This window comes from Rhinopithecus roxellana, chromosome 2 (assembly GCF_007565055.1).
Source record: "Rhinopithecus roxellana isolate Shanxi Qingling chromosome 2, ASM756505v1, whole genome shotgun sequence".
Classification (NCBI taxonomy): domain Eukaryota; kingdom Metazoa; phylum Chordata; class Mammalia; order Primates; family Cercopithecidae; genus Rhinopithecus; species Rhinopithecus roxellana.
Window position 1 is genome coordinate 97,437,828 of NC_044550.1, and position 23,552 is coordinate 97,461,379.

The 23,552-nt window shown below is 37.2% G+C and overlaps 1 protein-coding gene across 2 annotated transcripts in view; it reads right to left on the reverse strand.

Annotated features, from left to right (window-relative positions):
- SPOCK3 (SPARC (osteonectin), cwcv and kazal like domains proteoglycan 3) overlaps window positions 1–5,518 on the reverse strand; it is a 487,735-nt gene extending 482,217 nt beyond the window's left edge. Inside the window, exons 1-2 of one of the 2 annotated variants that reach the window (XM_030919322.1) lie at window positions 5,366–5,518; window positions 4,897–5,085 (exon numbers count right to left, since the gene is read on the reverse strand). In XM_030919322.1, the coding sequence (XP_030775182.1) occupies window positions 4,897–5,085 (189 nt within the window). In that variant the 5' untranslated portion in view covers window positions 5,366–5,518. Of the gene's footprint in view, window positions 1–4,896; window positions 5,086–5,264; window positions 5,314–5,365 lie in introns of those variants that run through there. The other variant, XM_030919326.1, reaches the window with a different exon arrangement.
- Window positions 5,519–23,552: the final 18,034 nt, after the last annotated feature.

The following is a 23,552-nucleotide window of genomic DNA, read 5'->3' on the forward strand; positions in this document are numbered from 1 at the left end:
TAATTATTACCACAGTTACAAATGTTGCTTCATAGTGAGAAACACTGAAAATGTACATTTTCATAAGAATTGGATATCCATTATGGAGAAAGCATTCTTAAACAGAGAGAATAGTAGTTCACTTTATTAAATATGTCCAAATTATTAATAAATTTTTAACTTTATTTTTGATACATATTGTTGAAAAGTATAATGGTAAAACTTTGTTGCCAGAAAGGAGGATCCCTCAACGGTAACAGTATGCCTGTAACTCAAGAAATACAACCAGGGCACATCATAAACCTAAACAAAGTACTGAGAGAGCATTCCTTACAGATTCTCGTTTGAATTTTAATGACCTGTACAGCTATAGAATACTTTATTTGGAGTAGACATAGAAACAAATTGTTGTATTTACTTTCTAACAACAGTAGAAGTTGATAGACCCTCAGGAATCTTTACTCCTCTGTAGCCCACTTAGTGCCAGGAAATATCCCTCACCATCATCCATTATCTCTTAAATAATCTGTGCACTTAAGAACCTCACCTTCGATGAAAAAGGCAAATAAAAAGAAAAAACAAATTAAGAATGTTCTACCTACTATTCAACACCCGCAAATCAGGTATTTTTTAAAAAGTCAACTTATAATTTGAGTGCCATTGAGACATGTCAGCCTGTATTTTATATTTTCTCAATATTCTACATGTCCTTTAGCTTACATTAAGGTTAAATTGTAGAACTTTCTTATTGCATTAAATATATCTAAAGGATATTAAATATCACTTAAGGAATAAATGTAAACTGAAGTTGATTATGGTTTCTATAACACTAATGGTAACCATTCCTTAAAACAAAAAGTTCAGAATGAGCCCCAGGTATTTTTATTGAAAAACAAATTTAATTTAATCTAGAACTATTTTAATTTCCATTAAAGGGTATAATCCTGTTTTTATGATATGAGTTACTTAAAAATTAGCATGGCCATCATTCCTCTTTTTTCTAAGCTTTTATTATATTGATGCCTAAATACAATATTTGAGGGCTTCTCATATTTTACCTTTTTTTGTCATTCCTAATTACTGCATGTATTTCAATGAAATCAATAATAATTTTGATAATGTTATTATACCATGCATTACTAATTAATTCACTGGTTCCAAATTCCATACTCATTTATTACATGATAAAGGGTATGGTTTAATTAAACTATAAAATACAAATATTTGAAATATGCAATACATAATTGTATATTTGTATTTGAGCTAATACAATATGAGCTAATAATTCAGTTTCCTCATAATGATCCTGATTTCCAATTCTCCTAATATATTCACAAGAACGGGATGTATGAATCCTTTACTCCTGCTCTGGGAGAAAGTAATGGTAGCCCCACAATTTTTCCACCAAGGAATCTTGTATACTACTCAACAGAGCCCCCCCCACAAAAAAAAAAAGCATGTAACCAGTATATGTACTGAATATATACCATTGTCGAGAGAGTTTTTATTTTATTTTATTTTAAAATCCCATAAGTATAACCTAAGTAAAGCATGCTGGCTCTATCTACTGTACTTATGTTTAAATGTGTTGACTTTTCTATATCTTTAGATTAAGTGAAACTTTTATGCTTTCCTAAAACATAGATATTAAACTCTTTATCAGAATTTGTATACTAATAACCAAATAAATTAATAATTTTCAAAACAGTGAAAGCTCTTTAGGCCTATAGCATTAAGTGTCGTACACTCCAAGAGTCCTTCAAAAGGACAACAAATGTACTTTATTCAACAGACTTTGCTAGCATAGAGTAGTCAAAAATACTGGAGGTTTCTCCTATGCTAATACCTACTCATTGTAAGCTTGTTTCTCCTGTGTTAATACCTATTAATTGTAAGCTTGTCTTTGCTTTCATTGCTTCTCTAGCATTTATATTGAGGAAACTGAGATAATGAGCCTCAGTGGCAGTAGTTCTTATGCTCACCTACTCTCACCTAACTCTATCCACTCTCTTTGTTCCTAAAGCTTTATTGTAAATCAATTATATTTACATATATATATATAACAAATAAAATATATAAAAAGTAACATTTATTTTTAAAATTATTCAATTAAAATATAATGCTAAATTGTATTTTTAAATATTATTTAAGATAGTTTTCAAATGTATTTCAAAAGAAGGAACAGTTCAAACTTTCATTAAGGAGTTACTTGTAAAACAGTGCTGATTATGTAAAACAGTCAGGAGGAAAAAACTAATCATAAGGATTAATCCAAGCAATAATTATGCTGGTGCTTCCCAAAGCTTTTTTATAAATAAAATGAATTATATTTTATGGGGAAAAAAGCATAAAACAAAAGTACTTCAGTTAAATTGTTTCTCAAATAAGAGGTTCAGAATTCCATGTTTCTTTGCCCTCATATAAAGTAAGTACATAAATCATTATTTGCGATATGAATGCTCATGCAGAACATTTAAAGGTAGATTCATGCAGTATAGTATTATCTCAAGTAATGTCTTATCGCCATGTGCTTCTAGCTGAAAACCAACTGAAAAATAACATCCTGAGAGCTACAGAAAAGATTATTAAGCTAATGATTCCCCAAAAGGGAAAGAATACGCATAAATAGCAGTGGGGTGGATGGTGCAGATAAGGATTCTATATTATGCATTCAGAATTATTATTTGAGAAACCACACCGTCAGCATACATTTTATCATGTTAATAATAAGCAACAGGTGGTTCAAGGATTAAACAATGATAGCATTTATGTGCTCCATTCCCTCCAGAAGTCATCTTTACAAAACCGTAACTGTCTTACTAAAATGGTAATACTAAAACTTGATGAAAGTTTTTCCAACAAACCAGTATTATATGTTTAGGTATTGCATATACTTCAAAACAGACATTTGCATAAAATGTATCAGTAAATCCTTTGAAAAAATTATGCACAATTTTGATGAACTTTTTCCTTGAGATCATAGAGCAATACCTGAAAATGATATAGCAATAAAATACTGTCTCTATAGAAAGTGACTCCATAAATTCTAGCATATTTAGTTCTCTAGTAGGCAACTCAGCTTGTCTCAATAGTTTAAATCACATTCATAAACTGCCCAAGTCACTCAATAATTCAATAAAGTAAATTGAATAAAGAGAAGACTAAGTTATTCAACATTTAAAATACATTTTAGAGAAGAAAGCTTTTATCTCTGCTCTCGTTGAAGATAGCAATACTCTTAAACAATTCTGCCAGCGAGGAATCTTGTGTAGTTGATTTTATCACTATCCAGCGGAGCTAAAAAAAACACCCCAAAACAAATAGAAAACAGCATGCAACCAGTATTATCTACTAAACATATCCCATTGTTGAGAGGTCTTTCAAAAATTCATTTCTAAAAGATTTTAAAGCAGCCATTAAATAATGAAATGTCATAATGTCAAACACTGTTCAAATACTGATAAAATGTTCCATTTTTTTTTTGCCAAATGACGGCGTGATAAACAAATTCTCTTTAGGTTTAGGAATATCTCACTCGCTATCCTTTTTGCTTGTACTCAATATTAGTGTAAACTTAAATATGCAAGAGGTATGTTTTTATAAGGGCATTTATTTAGCAATAAAATGATGCTTAAACTTTGTTCATAAAGTGTATGTAGGCAAAGTTCTCCATTAAATATTCTCAATCAAATGACTAAACCTAATTTTAAACTAAAAATTTGTGTTCCTTCAGGAATCCCTCTGCTAGGTTTGGCTTGTCAGCTACTTCATGTAGAGGTTGAGAGAATGGGTTAGAGGAGGCAGGATGAAATCTAGCCTAGGCTCCCATTTATTTTCCCAAATGGTGACCGAATCAGAGCTGATGAAAGAAGTTAACTCATCTCCACGTAGTGCACTGCAGATGTACTCCACGAGAAATTCTCTCAAATGTCACGGTAAGTATTGGCAATGTGTCTGGGAATCACGCTCGCTCCAGTTCATGCCTTCCGCGCTTTAAAGGGTGGGCTGGGGGCGGTATTCAGCCATCTGGGCGGCCTCCTCACTGGGACAACCGAGTTCAAGGCTTCCAGTCGTACCGCGCTCTGTATGTGAGCAGCTCTTACTGTGCTCCATTCAGATCAGGTGAGGAAAAAAAAAATGACTGGCAAGTCATGGCCACTGGCTTCAAGTGTCTAAACCTGGCTCCCTCTTAATAAACCTTTTGAAAACTCCCCAGAGGAGTCTACGGTTTAACTCCTTCATCGCTGTCACCTGCAACCCTCCCGCCCTCGCATCCCCTTCACGCAGATTTCAAGGCAGTGATTCATTTTGGAATAAAATGTAATCAAATACATTACAAACATGTTCTGGATTAAAGTCATGTTGAAGCACAAATCTGATCGACAATTTTATGTAATCGGGAGCAGTTCAACGAGTCCCTACTGGTGCCGCCAAACATCCTCCCACTCTTGGAGAGCGGGCATTTATAAATCTTACATCTTCCTACCTCCTCCCTCAAATTCCTTAATGGACCATTAGCGACGGGATCGATCCTAGTTACTTTAGTAGCGATACATCGCAAAGGCACATCTGCTGTGTTTACCAGTGCCAGAAACACCATTCAAAAGTTGAGAGGGTAGAGCCAGCACTTTCTAACCTTTGTGGGCCGGGAGGGGGCACAGGGGAGAGCCGGGTGGGGGAGGAAGAGTGGGAACCTTGTGAGACCTGAACTCCTGTGCATCCAAGAAGCAAGCCCTTGAAACAGCTGGGAGGGGGCAGCGGAACTGTGAACTTCTCCAGCAGCCCTGCGCCGCCGCACTTCCCTAAATCCCTCTCCTCAGAAAACGGAGCCCACTCCCCACCCACACCCGGCCCCCGCGGCCCCCGCCACGGAGCAGCGCGCGCGTGTGCCCGGGGATGGGGGTGCGCGGCACTTACGTCTCGGAATTTGTTCCACTGTCCGACTTCCTTGTCATACTGAGAGATTGTAGTGAGCCATTGTTTATCATCCAGAAAATTACCGCCGTCCGACCGTCCCCCGGCTGCAGCCACCGCCGCGGCAGCTGCGAGAGACTGACTGCACCAAGCGGCTGCACACACACACAGTACGGCTGACACCTTGAGCATCTGGGAGAGGAGACACAACGGGGGTGGGGGGGGATGTCAGTGTCAAATAAGAGGTACGAAGCCAGGGGCGACCCTGGAAAACATACATTAGCAACGACGGGGGTAGAGGGAGGAGGAGACAAGCAGAGGCAAGCGTGTCCCCTCCCCGCAGGCTTTACCCCCAAAAGCCAGGCACTCACTCATACACACGCAGACCCAGAGGAGAAGAGGTGGGTATAAGGAAGCAAGCCACAGCCACAGCAGCCCGAGCGGGCAAAGAAACCGCTTCCTGGCACATCACCTTGTTGTGAGCCAGCACTGTGCTCGCAGCTCCTGCTGGAAATGCAGCCCTGCTCTGCTAACTCGCTGCTTTCTGGAGCTGCTGCACGCGCCGCCGTCTCGAGCCGTCCACTCAGCTCCCTGCGCCCGGCGCGCTCCCCACATCTCCACCCTCCCTTCGCGCGCGGATCTCCAGCTTACTCCCCTCCGTTCCCCCTCCCTCCTCGACCTCCGTTTTTTTCCTCTTCCACCTCCAGCTGCAGTTGGCTCCGGATACGACGCTTGGCTGGAGCCAGAGGACGAGTTAGCTTCTAGCTTAGGAATCCTTATCTGCTTTGTAACCTCTCCCCTCCAGAAGAGGTTCTCCTGTTCGCGAGAGAGCCTGCTCATTCTCTGCTCCTGGATTTAACACAAAGCTTACTATCTCTCGCAGTTGCCTCTGCTCCACAATTTCCAGGGTTGTCAGGCAGACTTGAGAAATGAGATCTGAGGACAACTTTATGCATCAACAAATAAGAATACCTGGACTTCCTACCCTGTAAAGCTCCTGGACTCAGCTCCTCCCTAAAGAAAGGCCATCTAACCACAAGGTCTTGGGAGATCTGTTTAATTTCAGAAAATTTAAAGTTTGCTGTGAGCTTCCGGATTATTACCGAAAACAAACTTTAATGTTAAAGGTTGCAGTTTCTTTCTTTCCTTTTCTTTCTTTCTTTCTTTCTTTTTTTTTTTTTTTAAGAAGAAGCATAACCAGGTAGGGCCTTTGAGAACACCTATGTCTCCCACATACTCTAGCTGCATTTTTCCCTTTATAAAAACTCCCTGGCAACTGTATTCTAGAACATAGAACCTGAATCAGAAACTTCAAAAGCCTACTGTCTCCCTCCTGCAAAATAAGAGAGTTTTGAAGCCTGAACACCAATTTACAAGTTTTGTATTCCGAACTTCCATTTATGACAAAATACTTGGCTTTCCATGTCTTTTCTACATATTCTAAATAAACTGGAAGGAAATCGGTAATTAGCCCCCTGTAGAGAAAATCTGATACGAAGAATCTCTCATACTTAGAGAATTTAGGTGAAGTGAATATTACACATAAATCAAGAAATGTCTGCAAGCCAATAGACTGCAATAACATTATGAATCTCTATTTGAATTATTAGAGATTTCAGTGAAAACTACATCTCCCAAAGCTATGACTTTTGAAAATTTCTTGTAGCCTCCAAAACTTCAGAAGCTCTTCGAATAGCAGCAGTACACATATTCCATATCAATCTTGTCTAACATTTTGCAATCTATATTAAAACACAACCAAACTCAATGATTAATACTAATTGCTATTTTTAATGTAATATTTCAAAATAAATGTATAATATGTATGGTAGGAAATAGATGTGTAATATTTATATAGGCAAGAAATTTCTACTACTATTTTTTACTCAGAAAAAGATATTTTTCTCAATTCCCTCTATTTCTACAATGATGAGTGAAATTAGTGGAGAAAAAACACAGAACTTACTACTGCAATTCATGGGAGCCCTAATTGACACAAACAAATGTCAGGAAACTTTAAGAATATAGATGTGTGCTAATTCTTCAAAGATATTTATTTTAGCCTATTCAGAGGGTTATTACCATGTAGTTTACATATTTAAATGCCTATTTGGTAAATTTATTAAGACAATAGTAGGTGGTCCACTCTCCACTATCACCTTTTCCTGACCCCTGGTCCTTAGACCTCCCACACTCTCATCCTTAGCTCTCTACCTCAAAATTTGAAGAAATACTTTCTTCTTAATAAGAATTTCTCATCATGTTTTAAAACCTCATTATTTCTAAATTTAAGTCTAATAGGGAAAGCACAGAAATTGTTTCTTACAAGAAACTGATACTTGGCAGAAGTCAGTAATTTTAAGAGTAAAAATGACCTTCTGACCTTTGTAACTTACCTTTAAAAAAGATTGTTGCTATTAGCTACAAAATATTTGATGAGAGATGATCCTCTAACACTCATACCCTTTAGCATCTGCTGTACATTTTAGCTCAATAATTGCTACCATGTAAGGCCAACATGGTCACCTTTAGATTTACGGAAGCACATATATTTATGTTTATACCGCATTTCCCCCCCCTCCCCCCCGCAAATACATCTATTTTGTGGCTGACTCTCCAATGTTCATAGCATATTTTCACATCTAGCTTTCACTGGCAGCTTCCCATACTGCAGCTCCACAGGGGTGTCTCCAAGTTGTGAAATTTGTTGAAAAACAAACAATGACAGTTGAATGCGTCTTGGGAGAAATGCCTTTGATAGGGTTTTAAACTCCAGATCTGAAGATAGAGTAGGAGTTACTGGTAAATTGCAAGTTTCAAATTTTAAAGTCAAAAGAGGCAGAGTGAGCCTGTCTACGGTGTATTTGTGTTGACCTGGTGTGGTCCAGTGACCCTCACTGCTCCTAGAGCTCCTTAAGCTTCTCTTTCCAAGCCATTGCCATTGTCTAGGCTAAGTGGGCATGTTAGTAGTGAGAGTCAAAGTCTAGCAGGTGTGATGTTGTGATGTTATTAATCACAGGGAAAGCTTTCCATCAATTTATCTATATATCAACATTTTGGTCCTCAAACAGCCTGCTTTCAAGGTTTAAATAATCCTAGGAGAATTCACACTTCAGTTAACACCTTGGTTATCAGTTATCACCTCAGTGGGGATTCATTGAAAACTTGCTGAGAGCAAAACACAGCAGAGAATAAGAAGGGAAGAGGATTAGGAGGGAGGTAAGATATTGGAAGAGTAGTCAGGAGCCTTGCAAGTCAAGGTAGGTGAGTAGACAGGAAATACTTCACTGACTGCTTCCCCTTTGATGGAGAGCCAGTCTAAGAAACTGGAGAAGCCAAAAAAGCAGAAAGCGGGGTGCAGTATATGAGGTGGGTAAAGTGAGACACTGGTGCCAGGACTGGGACTTGATTTTATTTTTCTGATCATGATTTACAAACTTGGAACTCAGAGCAAGACACAGGTCTTCAGATTCCCAGCATTCCCTTTTGTTGTCACTGTGCCCCCGATGCAGAATCGTAGTTTAGACACATTATGAAGAGCCAATGCTGGGGCCACTGCTGGATTGAACTTTGCCTTCATATTTGTGTATTTGTCCCTTTAGTTCTTTCTCTACTAAACATTCAGTAAATCAATCCACAAATATCTATCATCAAAGATGTAAACAACATTTTTGATAGCTATTATTTTAATTAAATTTCTTTCTTCTGTAGGTTTCCTTAACCTCATTTTCAGACATGCCACAGCTCTAGAAAAAAAAAAAAATGCTAAGCATATATAATGACAGCTGGTCCATTTCTAATCGCCTGTGAGGCTGGATCTATGAAGACCTTCATATAACTCCATCTTTTTTAAATGCGTGCACATACAAGCATGTGCACGAATGTGCACACACACACAGAGTTGTCTTTCATAGGTTCTTTTTTCCCCAACAATATGAAAGCATGCTACTCCGTTATCTGTAACCAACAGGAGGATATGCAGGAAAGGTCCAATTTACTGCACATCTTCCATGTGCCAGACACAGAGCCAGGCAATTTACATGCATGATACCTTTTAGCCTTCACTACCTGCCTAAGATCCCATAGCTAGTAAGTGCAAAGGAAAGTTCTGGAAAATGATCAAGCTACATTGTTTCTAGATATGTTTGCTCTATGTAGAAATATCTCTGAATCATCTTCTGTTTATGTTCTTTAATTTTTCTGCCCCCATATCGTTCCTTCTCCACCTGTTGCATATTTATTTATCTATCTCTATTTCGGTAAACGCTAGGACTCATCTATAATTAAAGGCAGGGAAAGAGAGAATGGCAACATCGGGGAGTTTGCTAAGCTAGGCAGAAGCAGCTCCACTTGCATAATGAACACCCTAGTCCCTGACTCAAATGATGACCCTGTCCACTGGAATCTTTCATCTCAGCAGCATCAAGCCAGTAGCCCAGCAGGCAATCTGACTGGTTGGCTGAGAAGGGAATTAACCAAGACTACCTCTCTCTTCTTATTGCAAAAGTGTTTGCCAATCAACCGAATGTTGTTTGTCTTCCCTGGGGGAATACACGCTTCCCATTACCTTCCCAGCTGGTGGAAGGTAAGGAGACATGTGCATTAAGGGAATTCCAAGTGTCTGACTTCACCCAAAGCTGTAGTTTAATGATATATAAGAGTTAACCTAAAAACAAAATTTGGCCATTTCTGAAACATTTCATTATAAGGCTAGGGAAACAATACCTGATTTGTAAAAGTCAACCATCTAGAGTGGTGCCTTATACCAAATCCATCTATGAGCTTAAATTAAGCATAGAAAAGAGGGGAAAAAAATGAAGCAAAACCCCTGGATATTAAAAACACAGGAGTAAATTAAAGGCATCAGAAAATGATGTCAAGAAGGAACACTCCATGTCTTCGTTTTGGAATTGTATTTGCCGAAGCCTTGTAAGTCTTAAAAATCATGTGTTCTTAATTTAATAGAAAGTAGCAGCATTGCTATAAAGACACATGCACACGTATGTTTATTGCGGCACTATTCACAATAGCAAAGACTTGGAATCAACCCAAATGTCCATCAGTGACAGACTGGATTAAGAAAATGTGGCACATATACACCATGGAATACTATGCAGCCATAACAAAGGATGAGTTTGTGTCCTTTGTAGGGACATGGATGCAGCTAGAAACCATCATTCTTAGCAAACTATCACAAGAACAGAAAACCAAACACTGCATGTTCTCACTCATAGGTGGGAACTGAACAATGAGATCACTTGGATTCGCGAAGGGGAACATCACACACCGGGGCCTATCACGGGGAGGGGGGAGGGGGGAGGGATTGCATTGGGAGTTATACCTGATGTAAATGACGAGTTGACGGGTGCTGATGAGTTAATGGGTGCAGCACACCAACATGGCATAAGTATACATATGTAACAAACCTGCACGTTATGTACATGTACCCTAGAACTTAAAGTATAATAATAAAAAAAATTTAAAAAAAAAAGAATTTATCCATGTAACCAAAGACCACCTGTTCCCTAAAAACTATTGAAATAAAAGTAAAAATTTTAAAAGTAAAAAAAAAAAAAAAAAAAAAGTAGCAGCATTACAAATACTTGCATTGAGGAAATCAAAAACAAACAAACAAAACCAGAATGGAATTTCTAGAATAGGATGTTAACAGACTTTTTCTGTTGTTTGTTTGTTTCTTTGTTTTTAAAGATGAACCCACTGAAGCAAACTTGGAAGATATTAGGTGCCTAATTTGATAAACAGGTCCTCTTGTGATTTAACTTAATCTAAAACGTTCCGTAGATAAACAGACTTTAACAGCTGTAGTAGATATTAGTCAGTTCAATTACTGTAATTCTTAAAAGGCATTTTTCAACATTTAAACCATAGAGTGAATCTGATTGGATTAATTGATTACTAAGGAGATGATAGCAAAGTGACCAATAAGGCAATTAAAATTTGTGTTTTCTTTCAATTGAGATATATGTTTTGACTTTGTAAAATAAAGACTTTTTGAAAATTTCAATGAGCATTAATTATAAATACTTAAATTTTCATGAGGGTTATGAGGCACTGACATGAAAAAGGATAAAGTAAAATGTTTAAGAATATTTTAAAAATAATTTCACTGTATGCCCATGCACAGAAAGACACGCATTCTTATATTAAGGCTATTAAATTTAAAAATTTGCAGGTGAAAAGATTTCTAAAAATACCTCAGTTCTTGAGATTTATACCAATGTGTTTTTAAAATTTTGTTAAACCTGCATATTTATTAATTTAATGATCTTAATATAAAATATATGTGGAGCCAGTTTATTCTTTGACTCAGAATTCTACTTGGTCGAGTAAGGTATATTGTTCTAAAATGGCTATAGAGTTTCTATAGTCAAGATCTACAAAGAACCTATTATGTTTATCTTTGTAAGTTGTTGTTGTTTGTTTATTTTTAGCTGACTAGTGCAAAATGGGCATTATATATCATTCTCTGTTAAATTACCATGGGTTAACTATTTTCAGAGGATAAAAACTATCCCAAGTGCTATTGCAAATTCATGCCACTTATTTCTGTCCTCTTGGGTAAATGGAGAGTTCCCTTAATGTGAGGAAGGAGTATAAGATTATGATTACTGTTCATACGTAACATGCCAAGCATCCTGTTTTCTACAAGATAAGTGAAAGTAAAGAAAGGAAGAGGATGTTAACAGGCTTTAACGGGCATTATTTTAATTTTAGCTTAAAAATTAAACTAAAATATGAAACAATTTTTAAATATGTCTATTGATTGTCTCTAAATGTTACACGACAAGCTTCAAAGTAGGGATAAAAAAATATGGCTAAGTTGTTACATGATCTCTCACACTCTTGTGAGCAAAAACACATAAGTTAATAATTTAATTGGAGTATGATGAGTGAAGATAGATAATATATGGAGCAGGTTTCTTCTTGAATTAATGAGGGCACTGAAATCTGAATGTATTGTCATATATAAATAAAAAGGTGAGAGGTAGACCTGACTTCAAACAGCTCAAACAAAGCTAGTGAGCTGCTCCGTCATGTGCCAGTTCAATCAACGGACTTTATAACATGAAACGTCAACCCTCCAAATTCAGGTGAGTTAAACAATGGCACAGCACTTACAAATCTCACATTGTGGAAAAGGGAGAGATTATTTTTCTAAAATTCATTCACAAGAAAAGAAGAGTTCCTTCTCCTTGGAAGCTTTAACGGTTCTGACCTTGTATTATATTGGTTTTCATCTGGTTACAAGTCCAATCCTAAACTAATCCCTGGTGGCAAAGACAATGAGAAGTGGACAGTGACAACCCAATACTCAAGCAGTGATAGGAAGCAGTCTCTACCAAATACATGATTTGTAAGTCTGAGAGGGACTAGTTCTTCAAAGAACAGAAGAATAGAGCATTGCTTCACCAGTGGCAGGATCGAAGATGGCAAATGTAATAGATTTCTGCCAGAGACCTGCAGGGGATACTGTGGGAGCAAAGAAAGGGGTCATTTAAGAGACAAGACGTGAACCTTGAAAAATAAGACTTAATAGGAAAAGAGTGGTAAAAATAACATGTCTTGTGAGGGAGGAAGGTGGGTAAAAGCAGAGATGTGAAATAACATGATGTTCACAATAATATTGTTTTTCCTTATCTAAAACATTAACATATAGACACATATAGAGTGTATAACACTAAGTGAAAATTCGAGGCAAAAAGAAAATCTCTCTTAAAATATATATTTTGCAGTGTTTTTCCATCTAATATGCCTCACTTAGCTGCACGAAAAACTTTCCAGTGCTCATTGATGCTCAGAGAATTCCCCTGAGAATCAAGCAAATTCTTGTCTTACTTTTTAGAAATAAATACACATGGGATAACACAGATCAATAATGCAAGCTCTTCTTTTTTTTTATAAGTAAAATATTTTTACTCTTAAAAATTTTTAAACAAGCAGCAATAATTTAAAAGATTTACTCTTCTAATCAAGCTCTGGGTTGCAATCAAGAATGACACAGCTCAATTTAGCTCAGGTTGTACTCTGAATCGAGGCATTTTTCTTGACTTTTTAAAGGAGTTTTTCACAACAAATTTAATTTTTTACTTGGTATAGGAACTATTCAGATTATATACTTCATATTGACTTAGTAGTGGGTGGATTTAGAGGAACTGATTCATTTCTTCCAAGTCTTTGAACTTACGAGTGTAAAGTTATTTGTACCATTCTCTTCATATTTTTCTTGTGGTTGCAGGATCTGTAGTAATAGCGCCTGTTTTATTACCAATATTGGTGATTTGTTTCTTCATTCCACTTTTGTTGGTCTTGCTAAAGGTTTATGATTTTTGTAAATTTTTTGATAAATTAACTTTCTGTTTTATTGATTTTCTCTATTAGTACATTGGTGCAAAAGTGACTGCAGTTTTTCCCATTACCTTTAATGACGTTTAATGACAAAAACCTGAATTTCCTTTGCATCAACCTAATATATTCCTGGTTTCAATTTTATTAAATTAAAAAAATCTTTATTATTTTCTTCCTTCTGCTTCTCTGGGGTTATTTTGCTCTCTGTTTCTTAATATCTTAAGGTAGGAAATTAGATTATTAATTTTGGAACTTTTTTCCTAATTATAAGCATTTTATGGAAGACATTTCCCTTTCTGTACTGCTTTAGTTTCACCTGACATATTTTTATGTATTCCGTGTTCATTTTCATTCAGTTCAATGTATTTTTGGTTTTCTTTCAGAATTCTTCTTTGACATATAGGCTATTTAGAAATGTGTTGTTCAATTTCCAAATGTTTGGAGATTTTTATATTTTTTTATTATTACTTTCTAGTTTTTTCCAAATGGTCAGAGAACATATTCAGTATAATCCAATTCCTTTAAATTGGTTGAGATTTATCTTATGACCAAAGATCTTAGTTATTTTAGACAAGAAAATATACGTGCTTAACTTCGCATATTGAGGTTTTACCTCTTTGAACAAAGCTTGAAAGACCTTACCTTCATTCGTTACCTTGTATATTTTCTCTACATACATGAGGCACCACATTTAAATGGTGTTATAATTTTTGCTTCAACCATCAAATGTCATTTAACTTATAAGAAAAATATTATTTTATTTACCCTACTTCTTATCCATGTTAATGCTCTTATTTCCTTGAGGAAGGGTCTAAGACTTTTTTGGTTATCATTTTTTTTTTTCTTTAGAAAACTTCCTTTAGCCATACTTCAAAAGTAGGTTTGCCACTGATTCTTGCTTTTCGTTTTCTTTCATCTGAGAATGTCTATATTTCTTCTTCATTCTTGAATGATAGTTTCACCAGATATATAATTCATGGGTGATAGTACTTTTATTTTAACACTTGGAAAATGATGCACACTTTTCTTTTATGCTCCATGGTTTCTGTTTCAAATGTGAAATCCACTGTCATGTGAATTGTTATTCCCTGTGTAACACAATCTCTCTCTCCAGACTATTTCAAGATGTTTTGCTTTATTCTTAGTTTTCAGAAGCTTAGAATATGTGGTTGGTATATTCATTTGGTGTTAATTCATTTCTTGAATTAGTAGGTCTGTGTCTCACCATATTTGGGGAGTATTTACCCATTATATTTTTCCAGGTACCTTGTCAGCATTTTTTTCTGAGTCCTCTTCTTTGACTCCAATAAATGAATGTTAGTTCTTTTGTTGTTGGTTCACAGGTCATTGAGATTCTGTACTTTTTAAATAAATTCAGTTGATGTGTTTACTGATTTTCAAGTTCACAGATTCTACGCCCGGTCAACTTTACCCTACCATTTAGTGAGGTTTTTATTTCAGTTATTGTATTTTTCAGTTCTATAATTTCCATATTTCCACCTGGTTCTTTTTATATTTTTCTATTTGTTTGCTAATATTTCTTATTTTTTTTCATTATTAAAGAGAATTTGTAACTGTTTGTTGAAGACGCATTTTAACGCTTCAATAACCTTTGTCAGCTAATTCAAACAACTGATTTCACCTTAGTATTGATGTGTGTCAATTGCCTTTCTCATTTTGGATATTCGGTTATGACTGGATTATGTTTAATCTTTTTTTTAGTATGCACCCCTTATTGAATTATATAAACAGAGGTAGGTGGGTAAGTTCAGCTTTCCAACTGGGTCCTGCTAACCCTACTGCTGGCAAAAGTGGAACATCATACTGCCTTTGGAAGATGCTTGAGATGGACTTTCAGCTACTGCCAACATCTTCCTAGCAAAAGTGGGATACCTCCTTGCCTTTGAGTTGGAGTGCAAGGCAGGGAACTGAGCTCCCTACTTAGCCATAATGGCATCTGGGAGTTGGGAATTAGAAGAGTGACCCACACCTCTTTGTTGCTTAGCACGAGGGGAAAACCTCAATGACTCTGGAGCCACCTGACATTAAAGGATGGGATGGAGGCAGAAATGCCAGCTAGCTTTTACTCTCAATACCTCAGTTACCCTTGTTAATAACTAGTGAGTATGAGAGTTTGACTCCCCATTGGACTCCAGTAACACTAATAACTGGGAAAAAGTGGAGTGCTGATTATCTGAGACTCACACTGCCTTATTCAATCTCTCAATGACTAGTAAGGGCGGAGGCTCAGCTCCACATTGAAATTGCAGTTTATTCACTGACATTTGGCTGGAGTACAGTGGTTATTGCCAAAAACAGGTTTCATTGTAAGGCCACCATTTTCCAAGTCCTTTACTGAAGAAAACCAGATTTCTCTGAGGATTTTTGTCTGTTCCCCTTGTCACTTCCAGGTTGGAGCCTTCTGCATTACCTTGTCTGGGATATATGGATAAGAATAAGGAGCCCAGGGTACTCACCTTCCCGTTGTTTCTCACGTTGTGAGGTCCCTAAGCAGTTCATTTCCTTCTTTTCAACCTTTCAGAGTCTTCCTATACTGATTTTTTGAATTGTGTTCAGGTTTTTTTTCTCTTTTTCTGTTGTAAGAAAGAGGTTCTGGGCAAAATGGGCTACTCCATCATTTTCACTAAAACCAGGAATCTCTTGACTGTTTTTTGTTTTTTTGTTTGTTTGTTTTTTGTTTGTTTGTTTTGATTTGCTTTGTAGAGTCAGGGTCTTACTGTCTTTCCCAGGCTGGAGTGCAGTGGTGCAAGCATAGCCCAGTACAATCTTGAACACCTGGACTCAAGTGATACTCCTACCTCAACATCCCAAGTAGCTGGGACTACAAGTGCCTATCACCATGCATGGCTAAGTTTTTTGTCGTTGTTGTTGCTGTTGTTATTTTCCGTAGAGATGGTGGTCTCGCTCTGTTTTGAGCTCTTGGTCTCAGGCAATCCTTCCAACTCGCCCACTCAAAGTACTGGGATTGCAGACATTAGCCACTGCACCTGGACGTTCTTGACTGCTTTTAAATAATTAATTCACCAACTCTACCCTGATATCTGCTTTCACCTTCCCTCCTTGAAACAGAACCTCAAAGTTTGGCTGTTAATAAAAGACAATAGTTCTCAGCCTTCTTTGTAGCTAAGGGAGCAACATAGTACTAGCCAATTAAGTTTAAATAGAATTCAATAATACTTTCTTGAAATGTCTTTACAAGGTAAGGGTGCTACCAGTTTTCTTCTTCCTAATTCTGGGATAAAGGCCTAGATGGCTAGAACTCTGCCAACCATCTTGTCATCTCTATAATTCGAGCCAATTATTGAAGATATCAGAACAGCATGATAGGGACATGAGTCCCGGATGATATTGGGTAACCATTTCAGATAGAAAGAAATAAACTCAGCTGGGTACGGTGGCTCACACCTGTAATCCCAGCATTTGGGGAGGCCAAGGACATTGGATCACCTGAAATCAGGAGTTCAAGACCAACCTGGCCAACATGGTGAAACCCCATCACTACTAAAAATACAACACTTAGCCGGGAGTGGTGGCAGGTGCCTGTGATCCCAGCTACTCAGGAGTCTGAGGCAGGAGAATCACTTGAATCTGGTAGGCAGAGGTTGCAGTGAGCAGAGATCGTGCCATTGTACTCCAGCCTCGGTGACAAGAGTGAAACTCCATCTCAAAAAAGAAAGAAAGAAAGAAACTCGTAAATGTGGGATGTTTTTAAAACATGTCTGCAAATACTTTGAATTTAGTGACTCATGTGTTACAAATCAAATATGGCAGGAATAATGCTATGTGACTTCCGAGGCTGGGTAATAAAAATAATAATTTTCACCTGGCTCTGTGTGTGTCTCTCTTTATCATATTGCTTGCTCTAGAAAAGCTAGCCACCATGCTGTAATAACACTCAAGAGACATGAATAGAAAGGATCTGAGACTATTCACAAATAGCTGCTACCAGCCAGCCAGACACCTGAGCTGAGTGAGCCCCCCTGAGAAGCATATCTTCCATGCACAGTTAAGATTTTGTTTTTTTTTTCTTTTTTATTTATTTATTTATTTTTATTATACTTTAAGTTCTGGGGTACATGTGCATAACATGCAGGTTTGTTACATATGTATACTTGTGCCATGTTGGTGTGTTGCACCCATCAGCTCGTCAGCACTCATCAACTCGTCATTTACATCAGGTATAACTCCCAATGCAATCCCTCCCCACTTACCCCTCCCCGTGATAGGCCCCGGTGTGTGATGTTCCCCTTCCCAAGTCCAAGTGATCTCATTGTTCAGTTCCCACCTATGAGTGAGAACATGTGGTGTTTGGTTTTCTGTTCTTGCGATAGTTTGCTGAGAATGATGGTTTCCAGCTGCATCCATGTCCCTACAAAAGACACAAACTCATCCTTTTTTATGGCTGCATAGTGACAGTAGTTCTGGTCAAAATTTTGACTGCAACCTTATGAGGGCCTCTGAACTGGAAATGACCAGTCAACTGCTCCTCCTGAATTCCTGACCCACAGAAACTGTGAGAAGTGATAAGTACTTAGTGGTTTTTTGTTTTGTTTTGTTTTGTTTTGTTTTGTTTTGTTTTGTTTGAGACAGAGTCTTGCTCTTGTCTCTCAGGCTGGAGTGTGATGGCACTATCTCAGCTCACTGCAACCTCCTCCTCCCAGGTTCAAGTGATTCTCCTGCCTCAGCCTCCTGAGTAGCTGGGATTACAGGTGTTCACCCCTACACTTGGCTAATTTTTGTATTTTTAGTAGAGACGGGGTTTCGTCATGTTGGCCAGGCTGGTCTTGAACTCCTGACCTCGTGATCCACCCGCCTTGGCCTCCCAAAGTGCCAGGATTACAGGTGCAAGCCACTGCACCCCACCTAATACTTATTGTTTTAAAACACTAAGTTTTGGAGATAATTTGTTATGCAGCAATAGATAAGTAATACAAAGTCTATAGTGTTAGGTCACTTATTTTGTGGTGTGTGTGTGTGTGTGTGTGTGTGTGTGTGTGTTTGTGTCGCATGTTGTAATAGGCTTCTGAACTCAATCGGGACTGATGGACTTAATCGAAGGAGGGGATGAAAACACTGCAAGGAGCACTAGGATGTAATTGGGCTTCAAAAGTAATGATCTGAGGCTGAGAGCCACCATGACTATGCCACATCTTTCAGTTTGTCTCTACACATCAACCTAATTTTCTTTAACCATAGGCAACATCCTCCACATTGTTGAATGATATGATATGGAGCCATCAATACTCCCATGTACTATATCCATTCTCAGGGAGGGCCTAAGTCTTTTCTGTTAAAAAGAAAATAAGTTACATATTCCAATTGAACAGCTAAGGAAGAAAGGTATCAGAGGAGGGTGGGATTAGACATTTCCTGTAAAAGGAGATGGAGAAATGTGTGACACACAGTCCCATTTAAGTCATTTACACATGCTGTTTTACGATTTCCTAAGGCAAGCTTTTTTGGTTCTTTCCTCTTCGTGAACTACCTCCTTACACAAGACAACATACCTTTTTTTCTTTTTCTTTTTTCTCTTTTTTGAGACAGAGTCTTACTCTGTCACCCAGGCTGGAGTGCAATGCCACGATCGGCTCACTACAACCACGGCCTCTGCGTTCAAGCTATTCTCCTGACTCAGCCCCCTAAGTAGTTGGGATTACAGGCCTCTGCCAGTATGCCTGGCTAATTTTTGTATTTTTAGTAGAGACGGGGTTTTACCATGTTAGTCACGCTGGTCTCGAACTCCTGACCTCAGGTGATCTGCTCGCCTTGGCTTCCCAAAATGCTGGGAATACAGGCTTGAGCTACCATGCTTGGCCAACATATTTTTTTCTAACTTTAGGATAAGGATTAAGAGATTTATAAGTCATAGAAAGAGATGTGTCTCTTGAACCTAAATAGCCCTTCCTCTAGGAAGCCTTCCTTGATTCCTTTGATCTTGACTGGATACTCTCTGCTCTCTCTGTTTTCTCTGTGCATATCTATTTTCTAGTACTTATTAAAAGAGTGCCCTAAAATTTTGTCCATTTGTTATATTCCCACTACACTGTATATTCCTGTAGGAGGAGAGTTTATTTAATGAGCTCTGCATGCCTTGGGCCCAAAATAGGTGTTCAACATAATGAGTGAGCAAGTCTGTGACTAGAGGTAAGAGAGACTGAATTAAATTTTGAAAAGATTATCTTATTGATTACATCATATGTAGTTTTCCTTTTTAATACTTTTTGACTCTGCCCTAGTTCTTCACCTAATATGAGTAGACATGAAAAAAAATCTCAGTCTTAAGGTGACTTTCTTTCTACAGAATCCAGACAGCTGAGGTTAAATAGAACACGCTTAATAAAAAGATTGGGGAAACTCATGAAGTATCCAGGAGAGCCAGAAAAGCATTCTTGAAGACTAAACTTTGAAACACACAGACCTACCCAGAACCGTTCCTGTGAAGATTCTGTCATTCTAGTCACTTCCACCATCACTGCCAGAAAAATGTGTTCTGAGTTATGCATGCTGCATGACATTTTAGAATGTAATAGTGTCTGATCCATAGAGCGTGACTTCAACAAGACTGTATAAGCAAGCTTCTAACTTCTGTCTTGGATAGGCTGGGCCTGTAAGAAAGTTCCTTAAACAGAAGATTCTTCAAAAGATACCACAAAATATAGCAAATATCCACCACAGTTAGAATAATCCAAAAATACTGCCTTAGAGATTACATTCAGAGTGATGATTTGACAAATTTTCAGGTGTTGCATGACATTGGGTAGAAGCTGGAGAAATACTTGGTGTACAAAACATCTGTAAGGAAATTTCTGGCTCAGTTGAGTGAATAACAACAAATGTAAAGTATCTTCTAACCTAGAACTTCTGAATCTATATAGTTTTTAATCTGCCTAGGCATCTTATTAGAATATCTCAGCCACAAAGCAGTGATTCATCCACTAACTCTACTAACTTTTTTTGTTAGAACTTCTTTTAGTGATGGTGTCAAATCCCAAAGACAAACCAGTATCCAAGTATCTATCCGCATGGGCACAAAGACACAGACAAACACATAAAGTCAAATAAACACTTGATTTTCTTAGTCAAACAAATTTCATTTTGGTATCTGGTCCAGGGAAAATTTTTAAATACTAAAGTGAAAACTCAATTCATATTATTTACAATAGTGACTTGATCCTAGTAACTTGGTAAGCTTTGCCTTCTATTTTGTGTGACTTTTCTGAAAAAGGGAAAAAGAATTCCTCATGAAATTATGAGACTTACTGTTAACTATTCAAATTGGAAGATTTATATTTAAAAATCCTAAAAATGGGAGTTGGAAAGGAATAGGCCATAACATAAAGGAAATACTTCCATTTTTGAAGTGGAGTTTGTAGAGACAGGACACAAGTCCAGCCTCATTGTTTAATGAACAAAGAAGTTGAAGGCCAGAGAATAAATGTTACCACAAACTATAAAGTTAGTAAGCAATACAGTTCCTCAGGTAGCACATTTTCCTAATCATGGCATAATAGAAGAAGGATAGCAGAGTGTAGTTAAACCTGGGGGATCAAACATAGGCATTTATCTCTGGCTCCTTAGGAAACCTCTAAAATGATAAAACAATACAAATATTATAAATGCCATAGACAAAAAGAGCAGGAGAAGAGATGACAGAAAACTGTAGGGGTCAACATTATTCGTAAATCAATTAAATGGTAGGGCTGGAGTATCACCCAGGGCCTTTTGATTTTATAGGCTATGAACACTCCATTACATTAGAGGTTTTACTGTAAATAACCCTCATGTTAGAGGACTTTTGTTCTCAGTTGTCTGCTTATGTGTAAAAGTCAACACCTACTTGGCACTCTTTCCCTCTTTATAACTAGAGAATTAGACTAACTAAACAATGGATTTTCAAGTTAGAAGTACATAAATACATTTTATTTTAGTCACACTAACACAAAGCACAAAAACTCATATACACCCAGGCACAAGTTTCACAAAAACAACTCACCCTTACTACATTGATAACAATATTCTTATTGCCTTGATATTTTCTATACTGTTATTTCCAATTGTGCTCATTTGGTTAAAGTGGTTGGGAGTTTAACCAACTAAATGCATTTCATAGCTCACTAATAAGCTTGGCATGCAACTTGATGTAGCAGGAATTACAGGTACGCACCACCACACCAGGCTAATTTTTGTATTTTGAGTAGAGACAGAGTTTTACCATGTTGGACATGCTGGTCTCAAATTCCTGACCTCAAGTGATTTGCCCACCTCAGCCTCCCAATGTAAGATAAATCATTCTACATACATAGCATTGAAATAACAGCATTCCCTTTTCTCCCACTTCTTTATCTTTTTGAGCTTTTTGTTAATTTTACCTTTCACTTCCATATCTCTTCATTATACATTTGTTACTACTTTTTATTTTTCTATTGTTTGGTATTCCTTTATTGATTCTCCTTGCCTCCTTCTCTTCTCTACTCCTTACCAATGGCCCACACACCCCCATCATCCCAGCACCAGTGTATTAGCACTTTGATAATACATATATATGGCTTTTGCCTTCATCTCACGAAGTAAATGCTTTTCAGAGTTGAACCGTGTAATAAGTTGTAACTGCTTTTTCTTTCTTGCAAATTTTTTACTGTTGATGTTAACTTTCTTTTTAGATCTTTTCAATTTTTAACATGTTTTAGCTTTTTACCAATTCTCTAAATCCTCTCCGAAAATGCACAGAGAAAACTGTTTTGCCAGCTTTTATCTTTCTCAGGAAATCTCATTCGGAGCCACTGGACTGCTCCCATCTGGATGGTTTGTCTTTGTCTCTAGGTTTGGCACCCAGTTGTCCTCCTGGGATCGACCTTCACCATCACCTTGCTGAGTTCTGATGCCTTTCTTCTGCCGCAGACCTCCAGTCCCCATACCTGACACGATCCTCTTTCTCAGAATTTGCCTTTGTTTGGTGGAATACAAATGAAGTAGACCATCCAATAGGTCCCCTTATGAGTGTGCAAGGGTAGTAAAAATCTTCATTAGCAATATTTTATTAGTGATTTTTATCCCAATTTTCTTGGTTCCCCTTTCCTAGAATTCCTTTAATTTGTGTTTTTAACTTCTTGAACTTTTCAAAAAAAAAAAGTCTTTGGCCCACTTTTATGTGTCTGTTTGCAGTTTCTCTACTCTCAGAGAAAATAATTCCCCTTTTCTCTGCAAAGGCAATTCCTGAATATTATATTAAGAGATGCCTTTCTGATGTACATATATACATATATATATGAACACATACATGTTCAAGAGTTCTTTGTTTCCTCTGACAGTCCCCAGTTTTACTGTACTCTGTTATTGATTGATGGTTGCAATATTTTCGCCAGTTTTTCCGAGGATGCTAATTACAGTTTTTGAATTATTTTTATCCTCACAAACTTTGTTTCCTCCATGTTACTTTCTTCTGTTTATCTACTTTCTATGTTTTATTTCAGATGCTTCCTCGTGTTTCAGATAACTCTTTCTTTTAACTAATATACTGACAATATTTTGACTGTATAATGGGGCTTATACATTCTGAGTATTAACCCAGGGGAATCTGATTTGGTAATATGCTTCTTAAGTGAATTTTCAGCCAATCCTCTTTATTTTAACCCTCTCTTCACTTACACATGAAGAAGTAACTGGGTGCCATTTGTTTTGTAGTATTCTGGAGATCGTTCAGAGTTATTATGGTTTAATTTGCTTTCCTGTTTACTTTCTAAGGACTCTGTGTGTTTGGGGTCATTTATTATTTTCTCTCGACATCTGATGTTCGTCATCGGCATTTTGTAGCTGATGTAACCTGTTCTATTCTTCCCTTGTTCATTTATGCACCTTTAAAAATCTCTTTATCTTCACTTTAGTTAGTGTGGTTTTTAAGAGAGGGTGAAAGTTAATAAATGTATTCTATTTTCCATGTTTCCTGAAGTCTTCTTTTAATATGAAATCATTTTTAATACAATAAAATACTTGGGGAGTTTCAGATTGAATCATGTCCCTATTTTTTGCTTAGTTCCACCTATTCATTAGTTTATGAGGAGAAAATGATTTATAATTCTCCGAAATTATTATGAAACTATTGATGTTTCAAGATGGAAACACTGAAGATGAGATTTCAGTTTAGTTTTACAAATTAAAAAACTCACATAAACCACGCAGGTCAGTGTTGTCCATCAGAGCCACGTGAGTATTATGAGCCCTGAGTTAAGCTTACCTTTCTCACCTTAAAACAAGACAAAATATTCATATTAAAT